Source organism: Exophiala xenobiotica (assembly GCF_000835505.1).
Source record: "Exophiala xenobiotica strain CBS 118157 unplaced genomic scaffold supercont1.1, whole genome shotgun sequence".
Lineage (NCBI taxonomy): Eukaryota > Fungi > Ascomycota > Eurotiomycetes > Chaetothyriales > Herpotrichiellaceae > Exophiala > Exophiala xenobiotica.
The window spans coordinates 1933395-1953415 of NW_013562494.1; the positions used below are offsets into that span (position 1 = coordinate 1933395).

Consider the following 20021-nt stretch of genomic DNA (forward strand, 5'->3'; position numbering starts at 1 on the left):
CTAATCATTCGTACGTCCGTAGCTTGTTCACGGTGGTTTTGAGGCAGCAAGGCCTCGTTTTAGGCGCACAACAAAAACAAACGGTGACGGGCCGCAGAATACATTGTACTGGGCGAGTAAAGCGAGGCCCGAAAAGAAACCAGACATGTGCAAACAGACACAGCAGGATGGCCGACTATACTACGTAGTAGTAATGCTGGCAGACAGTGATGAAGAAGAAACAAAAGAGGCATCTGTGTTTGAGCTTTCAATAGTAGATTGATTAAGCTAGTAATACTATTTCATCGAGGTCACCGATGCCCATGCCATTCTGTTGCAGGGTTGGTGCTCGGGCTTGGAGAAATATTCCAAGATGCCATCGCCATACTACTGTACACGTAGTAGGCCTGGGGAGGGGGTATCGTAGAAGCCATAATGCCCCAATGTGTAAATATATGCGCGCTTCAGAATCATCGCTTCGCTAAATTAGACAATTAAACTCAACACATTGAATCATTAAACCCAGAGGTCAGGGACCAGCCCTTTTTCCCGTCCCAGCGCAGGTCTCATTGAGGTCCGTTGAGACTGTTCAACCCGCGGCGGACATTGGTCTGACGCCTTTTCAGCGTACTCGGGCGACGCTGCTTCTCGTCACCTGGGCCGGCGAAGCGGACGACCTTGCGCTTTGAGGACTCGGAGTGTTGCTGGTGATGGGGGGCTTCTTTCTCTTGCAGGTCCCGAAGGAAGGCGATTTGCTCTTCGGTCGTCAGTTCCTTCTTGGGTGCAGCAACGGTTGGGATGGTCTCAACCGGTAATGATTCTGTTGTGAAGAGGAGGTCGTCATCTGATAGATAGGAACTGGGTTCTGCACCGAAGGATGACATGCACGATCTGTAAGGACTAGGCATCCACGAGGAGTTGCTGCTGTCGCGGCGCATTGCCACTGAAGATGGTTGTGAGGTCGCCGTGGATGCATCACTGTCTGAGCGCATCAGAGTGTGTGAGATGGGCCATGATGACGATGGCGACGCGCTGACGAGTGCTGAATATGCAGAGTTGGGCGCGCATGATGTGTAGTTGTAGCATGTGTTGGAGCCGGTAGAGTCGCGGGAGTCTGAACGCGACATGGCTACTGAGGTCATGGCCGGGGTAATGGTCGAGGTGGGCGATGAGAAGAACATTTTGTATGTTGGTATGAGGTGTGTAGAGACGCGACGGCGAGATCCAGCTTTATGGGCTGATATCCCCGGGCGGATGATGTGTTTATGATTGTTGTTGGCAGCCAGGGTTGTCGGACTTGTTTTCCCTGAATCGGGACTTGTGGCCTAACTGGAGGGTGACTGTTTGCGGGTGGTGATGCAATATGCGAGCAGGGTGCGTATCGCGGACGTGAGTCGGGTAATAATAACAATCGACGCGCGCGTTGTGCAGGGGGGTTTTCGGGGGTGAGCAGTGACTCGGAGTTGATGTGGGATCTGATCGGTGGGATTCCCGCGGGTAATCCAAGGAAATGGGTTACTAAGGCGCCAGGGTGTTGGCGAGCTGCGAAGCAGTCGACTTGATGGTTGGTTTGATATATCGCTCACAGTCAGTCAGAGCGGTTGCAAGAAGTGGTTGATAGGATCAAAGACCGGCTCGGTCGATGTATATGAATGAATCGGAATGAGTGATTCTTGGAAAGTAGGAGCCCCCTTCCCCGTGCTTCCTTTTGGATTGAAATCTTATCGATGGGGAATGGGATGGCGAAAACCCGGTGTCTCCCTAGTTCGGATGCGACTGCGACCTCGGTCGGTCCAGGTTGGGCTGTGTGCCAGTGTGGACTCGTTGCCAGACGGGACCCGGTATTCCTGTTTCGGGCTGTGGGGAGAGAAAGGAAATGCTAGGGGGAGTCGTCGATGGGCCCAAATATCTGTCAGTCACTTTTTTGGCACCCGTGCCCGTGGTTCCGCGATCAAGCTAGAGAGTAGGGGAGGCTGGTTGCGCGGAATGCGGCGTTAGATCGCTGGTTTCAGCCAGAGGTGATGTGGGTGATGAACGCAGGGGGCGTCGTTTATGAGGTGCTAGAGGAGAATGAACCTGTCTGCTTTTCCGACCTGGAGAGCAGAGGACTCTTATGTGTGTTGTTCAGTCCAGGGGGAAAGGGTGCTTGATTTGTTTGATTTCCGTCCGCAACGCTGGCTGACCTGGAAAGGAGCGGATGATTGATGAAGAAAGCCTACCACAGTATGAGTACAGACGTTCTGGGTCGAGTCGGTCTACTGACCGCCGAAAGGCTCCAAATAAACTGGCTAGGTGACTGGCACCGGCCACTGGACAGTAGTAGTGGGTGCGGAAGATGGAGGGTTTCGCAAGCTGAAGGCCTGAGACCCTGGTCTGGTTCTGCTTGGGCAATGGGCATTCACCGTCGATTCGGCTTGCAAGGGTTGGTGGGTGGCTGACGGGGCCGCACGGATGGCGCCTGAGAATGAAAGCATGGGGCGAGCACTGGCGAGATCTCTGAAAGGGAACCCCACGTCACCTCGACTGTCGACAGAGCGAGTTCGACACAAAGCGAACAAGCCCGAGCACACGGCTAAATGGCTAAATGGTGACCAGCGAGCCAGATCGTGGTGTGGGATGAGTGCTTGGACCATTCCCACGCCGAGGAGGAAGTATGCACCCTCGACTCGAGAGTTCGTGGTTTGATTCTCGTCCTATGATGAGACCGTGTAGCTGAACTGAGATATGATTTGCAAAGAGGGCAGTGATAATCAAAAGATGAGACGGACAATAATTCATGGCAGTGGGCAGTGTTTGGTCAAGAAGTGATACGGAGTGCCGTAGGTCATCACCAAAAACAGCCCTGATGGCCAGTAACACACAACCTTCTCTCTGAGACTCTACACAGTTCAGCGTTATTCGTACTACAGGCGGAGTAGTACCCCCGGACAATCGGGCAACACAGAGTTTTCTAATTATCGTCCTTCGTATAAGTTGGTGCGGTGGTGCTCTTCGGACATCTTTTGTCGGAGGAGTATTTTGAACCTTGCGTGCCTTTCTAGTAGCACCTCGGTGGACTTGGTGAGTAGAACACCAATGTCCGTCCGTCCGTCCGCCTGGCACTCATTCTTGATGCCTGGTCTCACGCAGAATACCGCATCGAGGGTGTGTTGTGATTACTTCAGCCGTCGCCTGGACACCCTTACCCTGCATCCCTATCGGTCTGCCGTAGTATCGCGTGGCTCAAGGTTGCTCTAATCCCACGCCCGCCTTGCTTTTCTACAACACAACATCATGTGAAGCAGCCAACAGCTCTGACTCATCGCATGCCGATGGTTGCTGCCCAAACTCCTTCTCCTCCTCCTCGGTATAAGCCTGGGGAAGGACCATCATGGACCCATTCTCCAACTTCCACCTCGGTCGATACCGGGAGCCAGAAGACTACACGGCAGACTATAGTCTTACCGTGCACCCTAGGTACTCGTACTAGAGGACCCTGGGACGATGGTCGAATTCTTTGTTTCGCGGAGCACATCCCGTAACACTACTGGAGAGCTCGGAGGGTACATTGGTACTTCCCGATTCACCGCCTACAAATACTATGGTACAAGTACCTGCTACCGGTGCTTAGGCGAAATTATAGGCTGGCGTCCTCAAACACTTCGCCTCGTTTGGGCTGCAGCTCCACCGGCACCCTGGTGACGGGGAAGTCGGCTCGACGGGCACGTCTCAAGCCTCAGTTCGTCTTCTCCCGACGTTTGGTCGTCCCGTCCTGCCAATTCAGGAATGTTCCGGTGAGTCTCGTCTCGAGGCAAACTGGTACCTTGCCACCAGTCGTTCGCTGAAAGAGTACATCCCTTGAAGACTCGGGGAGACGGTGGTACCTCGATCGCCTCGGCCAGACCCATACAAGTATCCATTATGCCTCTTCTTCAGTTGCTTTTGCTTGACCCTTTTAACCCCTGTTGCTTTCTCGGGTCCGCTCCGGTTCCCATACGTGTACCAGCAATTTGGGACTTCCAGAACAAACCCAGAACAACGTTTGTGGACATTTTTCCATTCTTCATGTCAAGTCAAGTCGAGTCGCTGCCGCTCTGACCCGGCGCTCAGCCCGACAGCCATCTCGACAACAATACTGCTGTTGAAGATCCAAGCGCTGCGCTGGGTCAGTTCCACGTTGCCAGTCCGCTTGCCAGATACAGGTATAATCCGAAGTCTACTGAGTATACTATGTACACAGTAGTAACCTGCTCTGTGCTCCCGAGGACTCTGCTTTCCAATATTGAGGAACAATTTAGCCCCACATCCTACGAAGTTTTCCGAGGCGTCGCCCCCATCTTCGAGCTGTGGCCAGCTCTCTCGGAACATGCCTGAAGCGACACTGACCGATGAAGTTCACAAGCCATGACTAGCTTTCCACATCTGTCAAATCTCAAATCTCAGGGTTTCATCAGATCACATCCTTTCTGCCCAGTGTCAGGTCCATCAAAACTCCATCTTGCCACGTTATTCACACCGCAATTCATATTCCATCTTCGGCTTATATACTCCGAGCACTCTTGCCGCAATGGACTGTGATCCGGCAAAAAGTCTTCTAAACGTCCCGTTCAACAACTGTGGAAGAGAAGACGTTGCTCCTTGGCGGCAATGCCCAGCTGGATAGGCCTGGATTTGGGCATCAAGCAGGGAAATCTGGACTCGATGATTTGTCTCTTTTCTCGTCCCAATGCTCTGCTGACTGCAAATCCCACGCTTCGTCATGGTATTACACCATCAACGGCGCAGCTGAATCACTCTCGCTCTCCAAAAATGGTCGGGCTTCCCTAGGGCCACCTCGGGCAACTGATCGGTCCAGAGCTGACACACCACATACATGACTGCATGCATAATGAGGCTGTGTCAGCGCCAATATGATGCCTCCTCAAGATGGGAGGTGGTCTACGTGGCCAGCCCTACGAACGATGCACAGCTGACTCGCAGATAGCCGAGACTTGTAACACCCCAGAATGGGGACGCTGTGTCGCTCCAGGGCTCGAAATAGAGGGTGCAGATTCCGCTGCCCGTCTTCAGGTCTCAAAAGGCCAGCTCAGCTTCGCTCCTTTCTCGCTTCCGTTGGGGACATAGTCGCGGAGCGAATCAATTCCGAGCCGCTGTTCGCTGTTCGTTGCCAGAAGCACTCCGCTTCATCTGCATTGCTTTGCTCTGAATACGGAGCACTAAGGCGTGCTTCTCCCCGGACTTTACATCTGTGGGGTGATTCTCTCATGGCACAGCACATAAGCACCCTGCGTAGATTCATGGTGCTCGGACCCAAGTCCAAAGATCGGGTACCTCTCCCCATTGCGTTGCCCGTGATTGGAGATCGCTCTCCTGCTTTTCGTTTGTATGGAATGCCTTTTCGTCGTCGGCATGCACCCCGCAACGGACTGGACCCGTCTTTCGATGCTTCACTCTGCGGAGCTCTTCAGGCGATCGGCCAAATGTTTGTTGTTCAACAAAGATGGGGCAACATGTGTCCGCCTTTTCTACTGCCACACGGGGTGAGCTGTCACAACAACAGGTGGTCATGAGAACTGTTTTGTCCAGCCGTATGTTTGGGTTGGCTGCCGTGAAAGCCTCGAAGGGTCATCCACCACGTCTGCGCATCTCCACGTTCAAAGCTGCAGACGTCGAGACGAGGTCGAAAGACCCCACCCACAAACCACCCTCTGGAAGCGAGGCACGTGAGGGAATATCTTTCGGTGATGGCCACTTCGTGCCACTTCCACCCCCAACCCCACTGCTTTCCGTCTCATTGTTATCGGCCCAAGGAGCATTCCAACAAGGCCCAGCCTAGATCTAGCGCCTACGACAATGAAATGAGTGCCATTTGTCGCCTTGGTCAAAACTCATCAGAGATCCGTCTAGGCTTCTGACCATTAATGAGTCCAGACCGGACGACGAGGACAACCCCACATAAGACCAATTCCATTGTCAGGTATCTGTCATGCCACTCTTTGTCAACCATTGGAGTCCAGAACGAGATAGAGCCTCACTCAGTCGCAACGCTCTTTCATTGTCTGGGATCGACGCAAGTTTGCCCAAACAAGGCCATGTGGCATGAATGTGGTACGAGCCTGACTTGCAATGGTCAGCCATAATGGGAGAGACAGCCCTTCGCAGCCTTGCTTGACTCTCTTCATGGAAGATCTGTGATCTATGCCACGCTTACAGCCTAGAACACCGTGTGTGTACGTGAGTGTCTCGTGATTGTCCGTGCTTTGACGACATCGTCGATGATGCTTGTATGCGGGCTGTAATCAGAGCCCAACCATTGCAGACACGGAAATTCTCCGAGCACGTTTTGACAATGGCAAAGCGATCATTGATTGTCACTGCTTCTTTCTGTCTTTGACAGATAGAAGGGGTGCTTGTTGGTCGTCTCCTTCTCAAGGGCGACAAACGCAGCCTTCATATGTTTGTGTTTGCCAGCACAATTCAACAATGTGCCCATAAAGCTGACTTGCTTGTTTACTGGCCTTAGGCCAGATGGATTTACTTGTCCAGCTGTATGGGTATCTTATAACAGCGGCCTTCAGGTCCTCAACCCTCATGGCAGGCCACAGTTAGTAGTGGAAGACCTGCTCACACGCGCAATCCACGATGACGGTGCTGGAATCGTTCTTGCCGCAAGCCTCGACGGCTTGAACCGAGGAGATGGGGCCCTCCGCCGAGGTGAGGATACATCTAATCCGCCAGAGCTGCGTGACACCGCACGAAGAGTGTTAGCCAGCCTGGGCGATGTTCACGACGACCGTGGCAATGTCAAAGCCTAATCAAGAAGATTACGACTTCACCACAGCAAATGGATCTGAACCCCCCTTGTCAACAAATCCGAACACCGAATCTCTTGAAGCTTCGGTCTGAAGAAGCCTGTGCATATTGCAGGATGCCAGATTGCCCGATCCTTGACAAATCCGTGCCAGACGACCCGACTGATTCGATCGGACGCGCTTTCAACAATGTCCTTACCCACCATCAATAGGTTTGTTTATATCAATAGTACATGCAACGAACATGTGTCTGGAAGAGACCATCCACGAGGACCTGCGTCACAGCCGTCGGCAAAGGAGCGCGACACGATATTTCGGTTATTGTCTGCCTCACTCATTTTCAGGGTCACTGCAGCATTGTCTTGACAAGGATGCACCATGATTCACAGCGCCCGGTCTCCCTCGTCTTTACTGCATTTCAGGAATGTCACTGTCAGTGCCTTGCTGGTTGAGGAAGCGACAATCTGTTGTCCAGGTCACCTGGTCGTTGATCACTGTTTCACGTGTGGGATGCTCGCAAAAAGATATCTGATTGCACTTCTGCTCGTATTCGCAAGCTGTCCAAAATTCTCTCCAACAAACGATACCTCAATCCTCTACAGCAAACTCTTCTTCCATTCATCACCAGTCGACGAAAGCGAAAATGGCGCACCAACTATTCTTTGCTGGCGATCAAGGCAGATGGACACCCACACCGGAGTTTCCAAACTTGATGGAACCTGGAGCGTGGTATAGTTATCCTCCTGTTGAAGCCGGCCCTCCAAGACCTTTTAACGTGACACGTCTTGGGCGGCTGCCTTCATTCCTTCTCGAAGAAATCTTCAAACACCTCCGTGATTTGGAAGGAACCTGGGACGTGACGGTTTAAAGCAGATGGTCAGAAGGGCGGCGCACACTCATGCGCCCCGTATGGAGGATGAAAGATATTTCCAACCTTATGGCCACATGTCGCCAGCTACGGATGGAGGCCTTGAATTATCTGGCAACATCCACGGTCCACACCTCTCGAGCGGCCTTGACCCTGCCGAGGCTTCCTCAAGAGATTTGCCTTCACAACGTGCGCTAGATCCATGTTCTAAAGGTTGATACTCACTTCTTCCTGAAGACACGATCAGAGCGCCATTTCCCAACTATGCTCGGCTTTCTCTGTGAGAACCTGCCCAACTTGATGCGGTTCCAGTTGTCGAGCACTTATGCAATCTCCGCCCATCCCTTCCCTCCGAACGAGGCTCACGATCTTCCCACTACCACACGCCATCAGCAGGAGGCTCGTGCCCTGGTGGGGTTTGGTGCATTCCTGGTTCTACGCCGTCCCAATCTGGACCTCCTCGTTTGGCCGTCGGATTCAGGTCCAACATATGAAGCAGGGGAAGGCAGAACAACTGCGTACATCGACGCCATCTCCAACACACTGAAGACTGGTCGGAGGAGATGCTCAAAGAAGCTTTCCGCGGACGCTCAAGAATATAGCTTTCGTCGAGGTGAGCATGTTTTCTCCAACTCAAACGAAGAAACAAATTACTAACATATAAAAGGATTGAGTGCTTAACGCCACAAAACTCCGTCGCTACCTGTGGGCTGAGATACCCACTATGAGCATCGACCAGTTCACCTTGCCAAAAGACAGCGACTTCTCGAAATGTTTTGAGGGCCACGGTTGTTTTCGAAAGGTAGATACGCAAGGACACTGGCACCCTCTTGGAACCAAAACCAAGAAGCCCAAATTCATCCCGGTGGACGGGCTCATCAGAATGTGCCGTAAGCACTACCGGAATGTCTATAAAGAAGACCGTGAAGAGGTCTACACAGTCTGGGATTCAAACCACAAATGGGACTTCTGTAATTCAACTGGACACTGGTAAATGAGACGGGACGCTGTCGAGGATGTGGCCGTGGCATATTAGCTCAGAGTGTCGTGCAGCAGTAGTTGTTCGAGTCGGCGGGTGTCAGGAACAGTTTGTTTTGCTTTCATACGGATTATCAGCTGTCGGGGATCACGACCTTGCGAGCTAGTGTATGCTGGCGTTACCGGGTTGAGGCTTCACTAAGGTAGGCTGAAGATGTCGTCGAGGTACGCTGGAAGGGGATGTTCTGCCGCAGATTGTGCGGTATATTTGCGAAACTGCAAGCTGCACCGCTTCGCCGCTTCACCGTGTCACTCGGGCAGTGGGAAATCAGTGAATTGTTACCGCTCGAGATGTCGTCTGAGCAGAGTTTTCCTGTGTGCTTCTGGTCTTCGAGTCCCTGCAAACCTGTGTGCCTACATCTCTCGCTGCTGTTGGTAGGAGCAATGGCGTCTTTTATCAAGAGCGCAATGCTCTGCGCCCTGCTTTGCATGTTCCACTTCTCCTCGCTTACAGCATGTCTGGACCCTCTGAAAGATGAAAAACTCCAATGGGCATGAAGCACCTTCAGGGTTTCAATTGGACCGCTACGTTCACCACTGGAGGCTGCTCAATTGCCCAAGCCCGCGTGCTCGTTGAGGCGGCGAGGGTGGGTGTTCAAGATATGCTTTTCTATGCAATGAAATACAAAGTCGACAACAATTTGGAATCGCTTCTTCATGGACGATGGCGAGGCTGACTGGGGTTATGGCTGGACGACGCGCGGAGATGTTAAGTTCTACTATATGCTGGATCGTCGACTGTGGCCCATGTTCCCGCACTGATCATATTCTCTCCTGCAGCAAAAGAGCCACAAAGTCTTCGACGACACAGCCGGGAACTTCGGTAGAGCTTTCCACTTCTACACGGGCGGGGTCAATGTGCACACAAGAAAGGGGAAGAACAAACTCAAGATCAGCTGTATGGACAACGGAATCAAGGACTGTCGTGACGACGTTGCAGCATATACTGCCCAACCAGTTGCGACTCCCGACAGTCAATGGACAATGGTCATTTGTCCATTGTTCTGGACCAAAGACAAGAAGTTTATCAATACATGGGGCCTAGAGATGCCAGGTGTACAACAACTCCCGAAGCTATTGACGTACGAAGGCCTTCTCCTTCACGAGATGTTTCATTGCGACCTTCCAAGATTCCCGGCCCACATTACCGATGTCAATGTGGGACGACTCGCCGTGGAAGGTAGTACCCGTGAACGGTTCAAACTTGTGTGAAGACCTCGCCTGGAAATACGGGCGTTCCAAGCCGAAGAAGATCAACCAAGAAACCGCCTGGAATGCGGACAATTATGCCTGGTATCTGGTCAGTCGATGGTTCAACGGACGTATGAAATGGGATGTACGGCATGATGAGTTGATGGTGGTCAATGGGTATACGACTACTGGGAGTGCACCTTTCCAAAGGTACAAGCACGAGTCCAGTTCTCGACTTGTGAAACGAGACAGTTCACGTCCGCCGTGCTGCTCTACGTAAAACTCCATGCTTCTGGTGTGCAAAGGAAGAGCTGGATTAAACATGGCGGAATTATCATTGGGCTCGTGCTCTCATGGAGAATGGAATAGATTGCCTGCCTCTTGTCAGACTTGGTAGGCTGATGCGCAACGGATGATGATGATGATGATCATGAGCAGTTGGTTTTTCGCAACACAACAGGAACCTTTGTGAACGTGAAAGACTAAAGGATAAGTCAATTGAGGAGATAGCCACACGTTGAATTCCTATTGCCATTAAGTTACAATTGGAACAAGGTCATCTATGACCAACGATGCTTGATCATGATTTTTCGCGCCCAATACTACAACCCGCTCAGCATAAGTTCCATCATGCCCGTAGTGCAAGCACAAGTAGCAGATGGACGAGACTGTCGCCACTACAAGACCCCTCCCGATATTGCTTTAGAGCTCGGTCTTTCTGTGTACTTGAGGACGCCAGCCGTCAATCGGCCGCATCTGATAAGTATCCAAGATCCAGGCGTGACAAGCAGCTCCCAAAGCAGCTCGATACGGACTCTGCTCCGCAATGATTTTGTCTGTCGATATGTGCAAAGTGGCAGAGATAGCAGCCGCCAGGTGGCGCGCAGCGTCAGCTGAAAGCTCTCCAGCCACCATGATTGTGTCAATGGCGGCATGGGGGTTTTCGGGTGGTCCTCGTGGGAGGTGTCTCTGCACAAGTTCTTTCAGCTGCTTATGAAATTCTGCATCATCTTCCCAGCCTTCAGTGCTGTTCATGGCTGACTATGCAAAGATCAGTCGCCACCCAATTGACCGGCAAAACGCTCCAGACGTCTGCTTACCTTGTCCAGTGATACGATTCTCTGTCCCCACCACAAACGTGGCCCCATGCTGTCAAATTCTCCAAGCAATATTTCCACGCGATCAAGCTCGTGATTGATGATCAAGAGATTGTATTCAAGGGTCGTCGTCCGGTGGCGCTCCAATCCGGGGTGCGGTGCAGTAGTTATTGGAGAATGCAGTGGCGGCCATTGTGAAGAAGGCATGTACATACTGTGGTTCGTGGAAAACTGGGCTGAATGCCTGTTCAGCGTGATAGATGGATCTTCTGGAAGTCCGGTTGAAATGTTGTGGATGTGCAATTGCTTCGATCTTCACCGAGGTGTCCAGGTGGTTTTGGGCCGCTTCCATAATGTTTCGAAGCCCGTTTCTCAGGATGCTTTCGACGTCCGTATCGTTATGGATCTCTGGCGGAGCAGGGAGGGTTTGACCATCGACTTTCATATGGTAGGTGCCGTCATAGAGACTATCCAGGCCCTATCAGCAGTGCAATACGGAAGCATCTGGTGTTGGGGATCGAGCGTCAGGAAGGATCTCGTCAACCTACAAGCGAACCCCGTCATGCTCGATAGTGTCAGTCATATACTCCTTGTATGCTTCGTGGCCTTCAATTCGCGTCACTGGAACAGGGATCCCATCGTAGTTCAGGCATGCGGCCGAACTACGGGTCTGTCAGTATTCTTGCGGCACGAGGAACAGGCATCAGGATCCTCCTACATGTGAGTCAAACCAAGGTGGACGCCGAGTGTGACAATGCCGCCGTTGACAAGAGTGCATGCTGTCGAAGAATTGGCCGAAAAGTCTGCCGAAACCCAACTCAAAAAGATGGTAATGACAAGAGCATGGCTCCAAAAGCCCTGGACTGTAGTCTTCATGGCGACGAAGAAGATGTGGTTCGTTGTCGGAGACTAAGGGCAGGTATTAATCAAGGATTCGGCAAGCTCAATAGTCATGTCAAGAGAACTTCCTTTGGTGTGGAAGAATTGGCAACCTCTTCGAAGTAGCAGCATCTATCAGAAGGGTGCTTGCATTCACTCGGAAGCGCAGGCAATCAGCTGGATGCATCTCAATATGCAAGTCACGAACACTTGGACTTCACTGTGGAGTTGCCACAGGCAAACGTGGTTTGTTAACTTCCTCCCACTCCAGTATCTTAAGCACGACTGCTTGGCCACGTAAAGCTCCGGTGCCAGAAATTTTTAGTCAGTGGGAATGTGGTGCTGGCCAACGTAGAAAACTAGCAATATGCTCCGACGTCGACGTCGTAGAGATCACTGCAGTCGTGTCACCATGGAGACCTTTTTCAGTCACTGACATGGACTCAAACAATATCTCATGCAGGGTCCTGAACATGGATGGCTTGATGAATTCACTGCTGGAGAAATCTTGCCGACCTCATTCTCCCTTCAACTCAAGTCAAGGTCACAACGAGGCTCTTGAACCTTGCGACTTTCTTCAACCACCTTGTCTCCGCTGCAGATGAACTGTTGCACTTGTTATTGCCTGGCCCAGACTGATCATTGTCGTGAGCTTGCAGAAAGTAAGCAGAAACGATCGCCGTGACACACTGTTCAGCTAAAGCGTGCCAGGACCTTGTCACCATGCCTCCTTTCGGCCCCGACGAGGCGAGCAATGCCTTGAATGCTGTACAACAAACCTTCTACATGGCGGTTCCTGGCCACAACTTCAAGATGGGCGCCTTCAAGGACAAGGTCACCAAGTCGACCTCGGCCGTGGAAGCTGCTGATATCTTTTTGGCATCCGATCTCTTGACCGAGGAGGAGAAAGAGCCGCTCCGAAAGATGCGCATCGGTCTTATCTACATGATTGCTCGTGGTCCGCTTTTGACCAGCGATGAGGCCATTGCCTCAATCGCGAATACATTTGAAGTCACCAACATCTTCGATGCGGATAGGAAGAAGCAGGGCCAATACGTACCTCCTATGATGGCGTATACGATGGGCGCAGACAACAAGGTGACTAAGTCCTTCGAGATTACGGACGACGGCATGAAAGAGACAGCTGGTGGAGAGGTAGGACAGGTTCCAGGTGCGCCCAAGGGGTTCAATCGTCGTCAGAAGGAGCATTAGGATGAACTGTTTGGTGGAAACCGAGGCCAAACCCAGCCACAGGATGGTGTTGCAGTTGGAAAATTCGAACCTGTGTATGAGAAGGAACCAGGTGAGCAACATCCACCAGCATTTTCAGCAGAGGGACAGCCTGATTGATACAATATGCAGGGACCAACGCAGAACAGAAGACAACCAACTCGGACAAGGGCAAAGAAGGTGGCGATTTTCGCAGTGACTTCAAGAAGAACCTCCGTGGTGCCTTCCTCTGAACCATCTGGCATTCGTGGCCCGGTTGCTGGATGACTCAAAGCTGGAACATGAAGACATGATACGGACGTCTTGGTTCAGGTCTGAGCAATACTACTGGAGGTGGTCCAAAATAGGAGAGCCTTTCGAATCCTTTGGTGGTTGCCTTAAAGTGAAGGCGTCTTTCTTGTACCATCCCGCCATTCCAGTCGGTCCGCTCCTAAAAGGAGACGCAACAGCTCAGATCCGGTGTTCTCTGATATTGCATGCGGTAGCTGGCATATAGCTGGCTGGCCCCTTTTGGGCAAGTAGTAGTACGTAGAAACCAAAATCATCCGAGATCCAGGGTCGGAGCCGGCAGCCGGACGGACGAGGGAATTATGCGATGCAACGGATGCACACGTGGAGCTCGGATGCACCAGATCTTGGTTTATGCAGTTCATAAGTGGGACGGAAATTCTCGGGAAAGACGCATTCCGGGCGCAGTCGAGAATCCAATCTCCCCAAATGGGTTTGGAGTCCGTCGCCAAAATCCCTTCGTAGGGTCTTCCTTTAGGTGGTCCCCATCATTAACTTCGGGGCGCGACGGGCGGGAATCTCGTACACCATGCCCATTTCGAGTGCCTATCCAGTACCACCAGTAATAATGGCGCCCGCAACCCAGGCTGCCCTTTACGAGTTACGTTACCGCCCACTGCCACCGTCGCATCGTATTCTTGACGTATACGCAATGCAATTCTCCGTCCGTGGTGCGTCTTGCGAAGAGTCATGCCAAGAGATGGCTCGAGATCCCAAGCATGCAGCATGAGGATCATGGATGTGAACCATCCGAATCCGAAGGGCAGGACGCCTGTCGCTTTTTGAACTCCACTGCCACTGCCACTGGTGCGTTGCTATTACCACTACCAGCTAGGTGGCTCGTTTAATTTATTGTCGAATGCAAAACATCGAATCTACCTCATCATATCTCTCCCTTCAGGCCTTCTTCTGTTGCTTGTACTTGTACCTTTCCCACCTTTTAATCCCTCTTTCGCTTCTCGACTTCAGCCCTCTTCGTGGCCGCCGGACGAAATTGGGTCTACCGTGTTAATATGGAATGTTAGTTGACACTTAATCACCACCAAACGCGACCATCTCGCACACTTCTTCTCAGGGCGGTTTGTTCCCTTTTCCAACATGTCGACCTTTCTGGTGGGCAATATCACCACCAACTATGACCGCAGCCGCCGGATGGCTGGTGCCTCTCCTGACGACCCAGCAGCCGACTATCCATACCTCGACAAGACTCATTCATCGACAGGAGGCCCCGTCGGAGGAGACAACCAAGATGAAAACAAAGAAGTCCGCGACCTCGCTCGACAGTATTCCCGTGCCTCGACAGAACCGGGCTACCATCCCTTCGATGCAGCCGTGGCCGATTCAGAGGTCGATCCGAATTCCGACAACTTCAATGGCCGTGCATGGACCAAAGCAATGTTGAAACTCCAGAAAATGTCCGGCCAGGAAAATGTCGGTCGCAAAGCTGGTTTCGCTTTTCGAAATCTCTCCGCCTTTGGCTACTCCAAAGGAAGTGACTTCCAGAAGACTGTCAACAATTATATTCTTGCCGGGGCTGATTTTGCGAGAGGTCTCATTGGCAACAAGGGCCGCCGTGTCGACATCTTGCGCAACTTTGAAGGCGTCGTGCAACCGGGTGAAATGCTTGTTGTTCTGGGTCCCCCCGGATCCGGCTGTTCTACTTTCCTGAAGACAATTGCTGGTGAAACCCATGGCTTTGCCCTTAGCGACGACACATATATGAACTATCAAGGTACCTCGCCGTCTCTTGTCGGGTCATCCTCCATCTAACCAAGATCCTTCAGGCATCAGCTACAAGAAAATGCACCACGACTTTCGAGGAGAAGCCATCTATACAGCTGAACAGGATATCCATTTTCCCATGCTCACTGTCGGCGATACATTATTATTCGCATCACGGGCCCGCACGCCACAGAACCTGAAATTGCCTGAGGGAGTGACCAAGCACATGTACGCAGCCCATCTTCGAGACGTGGTGATGGCTACATTCGGCATTCGACATACCATCAACACGAAGGTGGGAAATGATTTCGTCCGCGGCGTCAGTGGTGGCGAGAGAAAACGAGTTTCCATTGCAGAGGCCACCCTCAATGGCTCACCGTTACAATGTTGGGATAACAGTACGAGAGGTCTGGATTCGGCCAACGCCATCGAATTCTGCAAGACCCTTCGAACATCAACAGACCTGAATGAAACAACAGCAGCCGTCGCCATCTACCAAGCCCCTCAAAGTGCCTACGATTACTTCGACAAAGTCATTGTGCTCTACCAGGGCCGCCAGATATATTTTGGCCGCACAACGGATGCTCGACGCTACTTTGAAGAGATGGGCTTCGAGTGTCCAAAGCGCCAGACAGACCCCGACTTTCTCACATCAATGACAAATCCGATCGAGCGTGTCGTCAAGAAAGGCTGGGAGTCAAAAGTGCCACGAACTCCTGACGAATTTGCGGAGCGCTGGCAGAATAGCGAAGCGCGCCAGAAACTCCTGGCAGAAATCGAAGAATTTGAGGCGGCAAATCCCATCGGTGGGCCAAACTTCCACGCATTTCAACAGTCTCGACGTATCCAGCAGTCCAAGGCTCAGCGCAAGTCATCTCCCTACACTTTGTCATACTCGGGCCAGATCTCTCTATGCTTATGGCGAGGCTTCAAGCGCCTCAAGGACGATCCTTCCATTACCCTGACCCAGTTATTCGGCAACTGCATCAATGCGCTTGTCGTATCTTCACTTTTCTACAACCTAGCGGCAAATAGCGACTCGCTTCGCGCGCGAGCCTCACTCATTTTCTTTGCTGTGCTTCTCAATGCTTTTGGAAGTGCACTGGAAATCCTCACGCTTTACGCACAGAGACCGATCGTCGAAAAACATACCCGTTACGCGCTCTATCATCCTTCAGCTGAGGCATTTGCATCAATGCTGACAGACATACCGGCGAAAACACTCAACGCCATTGGATTCAACCTGATTCTGTACTTTATGACAAACCTGCGGCGGGAACCTGGCGCCTTTTTCTTCTTCTTGTTCACCTCTTACGTCCTCACTCTCACCATGAGCATGCTGTTCCGTTGTATCGCTTCGGTGTCAAGGTCTTTGATTCAAGCTTTGGTGCCAACAGCTGTGCTAATGATTGCCATTGTCGTCTACACTGGTAAGTTCTGCTCTCCGTCACCACCTGAATAAGAAAGAATCCGATCAACCCACCAGCACAGGAGCCTGTGGGGGCACTGTGACGAGCGACCTGCCTTTTTCCCACCCTTGAAATGTTCCAGAGACTCTGCTGACCCACTGAATAGGCTTCGTTATACCTGTCAGCTATATGCATGGGTGGGCACGATGGGTGAGCATTCTCTACCTTACTGGGTACTTGACAGTGTCCGCTGACATGCCTGCAGATCAATTACATCAATCCTACGGCATATGGCTTTGAAGCCCTTATGGTGAACGAGTACAGCCATCGAAGTTATCCCTGCTCCACCTTCATACCCCCAGCGCCTCAGTTCGGCGATGGCTCAACAACACGTCAGATCTGCGCTGTCGTTGGCGCTGTTGCCGGTCAAACCCAGATCGATGGCGACGCCTACATCAATATCTCGTACGGATACTACAGGTCGCATAAGTGGCGAGACATTGGAATCCTCTTTGGGTTCATGATCTTTCTCCTTGGGGTATATCTCGTTGCCACTGAAACTATTTCGGCCAAAAAGTCCAAGGGTGAAGTCCTGCTGTTCCGTCGAGGTCACAAACCAGCCTTCTTGAAGGAAAAGACTGCGGATACCGAATCAGGCAATTTTGACACAGCTGTTGCACTCGAGCGGCAACAAACCAAAGATGAACAGTTGCAGCGCCAAGTTTCAGCCGTCATTCAAAAGCAAACCTCCATCTTCCAGTGGAGAAATGTATGTTACGATATCAAAATCAAGGGTCAACCTCGCCGAATTCTTGACCACGTCGATGGCTGGGTCAAACCGGGCACGATGACCGCGCTGATGGTAAGCCAGACAATCATTTAATGTCTTAACGTTAATTGACCTTCCCCCAGGGCGTTTCTGGCGCAGGCAAAACCTCTTTGCTCGATTGTCTGGCAACTCGAGTCACAATGGGTGTCATTACCGGCGAGATGCTTGTAGATGGAAGGCAGCGTGACGAGTCATTCCAGCGCAAGACTGGCTACGTCCAGCAACAGGACTTGCACCTTCAAACATCGACAGTGCGTGAGGCACTGCGGTTTAGTGCTTTGTTGAGACAACCAAGAGACACACCACGAGCCGAGAAGATTGCATATGTCGAAGAAGTGATTAAGTTGCTTGACATGCAAGAGTACGCTGACGCCGTGGTTGGTGTCCCAGGTGAAGGTCAGTTCTTTGTGCCCTTTACGACCAGCATTTTATCGTGGCTGCTTTTTTCTTCCCGCGGTGCTGACAATCCATCTAGGTCTTAACGTTGAGCAGCGTAAGCGTTTGACTATTGGTGTCGAGCTCGCTGCCCGACCCCAACTACTCTTGTTTCTTGACGAGCCTACATCTGGTCTTGACTCTCAGACATCCTGGTCCATTCTCAATCTTCTCGAAAAGCTTACCCATGCCGGGCAAGCCATTCTTTGTACGATCCATCAACCGTCGGCAATTCTGTTTCAGCGTTTCGATCGACTTTTGCTTCTAGCCGCTGGGGGCAAGACCGTGTATTTTGGCCCTGTAGGTCGAGATTCGGATATCTTGATCGATTACTTCCAGAGGAACGGAGCGCCACAATGCCCCCCTGGAGCCAACCCTGCCGAATATATGCTCGAAGCCATCGGAGCTGCTCCAGGATCGCATTCCGATGTCGATTGGTTCGAGACCTGGCGGAACTCGCCCGAGTATCAAGAAGTGCAACGCGAACTTGACGAGATGAAGGAGGAGAGATCGCAAATCGAAAGACCTGCCACAGCCAACAAGAGTGACTACTTTGAATTTGCCGCTCCTTTCGGCGTGCAATTCTGGGAAACACAGAGACGTGTCTTTGAGCAATACTGGCGGACACCCGAGTACATCTACTCGAAATTGATCTTGTGCGCCTTGACTGTGAGTATCTTGACGTCCTAGCTGTCTCGTGTCTGCTAACACATATGCAGGGTCTGTTCATCGGCTTCTCACTCTTCAACGCTCCAAACACCCAACAAGGTCTTAACAACCAGCTCTTCGGTATCTTCATGCTGCTCGTTCTGTTCTCACAGCTTGTTCAACAAATCATGCCGCTTTTCGTCACCCAACGAAGCTTGTACGAAGCTCGGGAGCGTCCTTCAAAGACATACTCCTGGAAATCATTCATGCTGTCGAATATCGTGGTGGAACTTCCTTGGGCCACTCTAGGCGCCGTGGTGCTGTTCTTCTGCTGGTATTACCCTATCGGTCTGTACAACAACGCTGCGTACACCAATTCAGTCACCTCGCGTGGTGGCCTGGAATTCCTGTTTGTGTGGGAATTCCTCATGTTCAGCAGTACCTTCGCACACATGATGATTGCAGGTATCGCTACGGCAGAAGCTGCATCCAACCTGGCCAACGTGCTATTCTCGCTGTGCCTGTTATTCAACGGTGTCTTGGTCGGTCCCAATGCTATGCCTGGCTTCTGGATATTCATGTACAGGGTCTCGCCTTTCACCTATCTCGTCGAGGGGCTCTTGGGCAACGGCGTCGCTCACGCGCCGGTACATTGTGCGGACAACGAATTCCTGCACTTCAGTGCACCATCCGGCTCGACTTGCGCAGAGTATCTGCGACCCTACATCCAAGCCGCTGGTGGATATTTGGTTGACCCCGACGCCACGCAGTGCCAGTTCTGCTCGTTAGACAACACCGACACTTTCTTGTCAATGGTGAGCATTTCATTCGCACATAGATGGAGGGATTTTGGAATCTTGTTTGTGTACATTATATTCAATGTTTTCGCCGCTGTGTTCATTTACTGGTTGGCAAGGGTGCCCAAGGGCAAGAAATACGCCGGCAAAGACGAGCAGAAAGGATTGCTCAAGACCGAAAGTCGTGCATCAGGAGCGGCAGAGGTTAGTAGGGTGTCCGGAAAGGGCATCTCCACGGACAGCTCGACAAATGGACAATCTACTCCCGCACAGGCGAGAGCGAACGAGGACGGCGCCGCTGCGGCTGCAGCACCGGAAATCACAGAGAAGGAGCCCGTTGTGCCGGAGTCTGTGCCGGCCAAGGAAGACCGGCCCGTTGCATCACAGTCCGTCCTCGAAAAGGAGAAGGAGCCGATTCAGGAACCGATCCAGCAATCGACGCCAGAAGTAATAGGAACGACGGACGGTGGACAGAAAGATGAAGCTGGCACAGCAACAACGGATAGACCGGGGCCAGAACGATTTGTCACAGCTCACGAATTTTGAGTGACGATGTGGGCATAATTATCATGGAAGCGAGGTGTACGATATGCAGAGACCAGAATCATAGACCATCGTCCTCTGTGGGAAAAACTTGAGATGGACTTTCAGACCATGTATTGGAGGAATTAATTACATCCTCGAGAGATGCGTTTGTGCCTCTCTTGACATATATTTCGAGACGAAGCATATCCGCTAAAAGAGACATGGCGAGCTCCTTGGAGCCGTCAATAGTCATTGACAATACGAAGGATCCAAGGCAACATGGGACTTGTCGGGA

At 51.8% G+C, this 20021-nt stretch overlaps 6 protein-coding genes across 7 annotated transcripts; 3 read left to right on the top strand and 3 right to left on the bottom strand.

Annotated features, from left to right (window-relative positions):
* Positions 1–232: 232 nt before the first annotated feature.
* PV05_00742 (uncharacterized protein) lies at positions 233–1874 on the bottom strand. The gene has a single exon (XM_013465662.1). It carries the CDS (start codon positions 1158–1160, stop codon positions 546–548), a length of 615 nt encoding a protein of 204 aa, XP_013321116.1. The 5' UTR covers positions 1161–1874; the 3' UTR covers positions 233–545.
* A 7290-nt stretch (positions 1875–9164) lies between these two features.
* Positions 9165–9888, top strand: PV05_00743 (uncharacterized protein; the record flags this gene model as incomplete). The annotated part of the gene is made up of 2 exons (XM_013465663.1): positions 9165–9263; positions 9457–9888. The coding sequence occupies 2 exons, from the start codon at positions 9165–9167 to the stop codon at positions 9886–9888; spliced, it is 531 nt and encodes a 176-aa protein (XP_013321117.1).
* A 681-nt stretch (positions 9889–10569) lies between these two features.
* On the bottom strand, positions 10570–11015 carry PV05_00744 (uncharacterized protein; the record flags this gene model as incomplete). The annotated part of the gene is made up of 2 exons (XM_013465664.1): positions 10570–10908; positions 10968–11015. The coding sequence occupies 2 exons, from the start codon at positions 11013–11015 to the stop codon at positions 10570–10572; spliced, it is 387 nt and encodes a 128-aa protein (XP_013321118.1).
* Positions 11016–11082: 67 nt separating this feature from the next.
* PV05_00745 (uncharacterized protein) lies at positions 11083–11840 on the bottom strand (the record flags this gene model as incomplete). Its single annotated transcript, XM_013465665.1, has 3 exons — positions 11083–11431; positions 11513–11626; positions 11683–11840. The coding sequence occupies 3 exons, from the start codon at positions 11838–11840 to the stop codon at positions 11083–11085; spliced, it is 621 nt and encodes a 206-aa protein (XP_013321119.1).
* A 726-nt stretch (positions 11841–12566) lies between these two features.
* PV05_00746 (uncharacterized protein) lies at positions 12567–13306 on the top strand (the record flags this gene model as incomplete). The annotated part of the gene is made up of 3 exons (XM_013465666.1): positions 12567–12998; positions 13056–13146; positions 13206–13306. 3 exons carry the CDS (start codon positions 12567–12569, stop codon positions 13304–13306), a joined length of 624 nt encoding a protein of 207 aa, XP_013321120.1.
* An 824-nt stretch (positions 13307–14130) lies between these two features.
* On the top strand, positions 14131–19987 carry PV05_00747. 2 transcript variants are annotated; one of them, XM_013465668.1, is made up of 7 exons: positions 14131–15093; positions 15146–16513; positions 16659–16702; positions 16758–17354; positions 17405–17717; positions 17797–18425; positions 18476–19987. In XM_013465668.1, exons 1-7 carry the CDS (start codon positions 14460–14462, stop codon positions 19745–19747), a joined length of 4857 nt encoding a protein of 1618 aa, XP_013321122.1. In that variant the 5' UTR covers positions 14131–14459; the 3' UTR covers positions 19748–19987. The 2 variants fall into 2 exon arrangements, with proteins under 2 accessions (XP_013321122.1, XP_013321121.1); XM_013465667.1 differs by having other exon boundaries at positions 14131–16513.
* Positions 19988–20021: the final 34 nt, after the last annotated feature.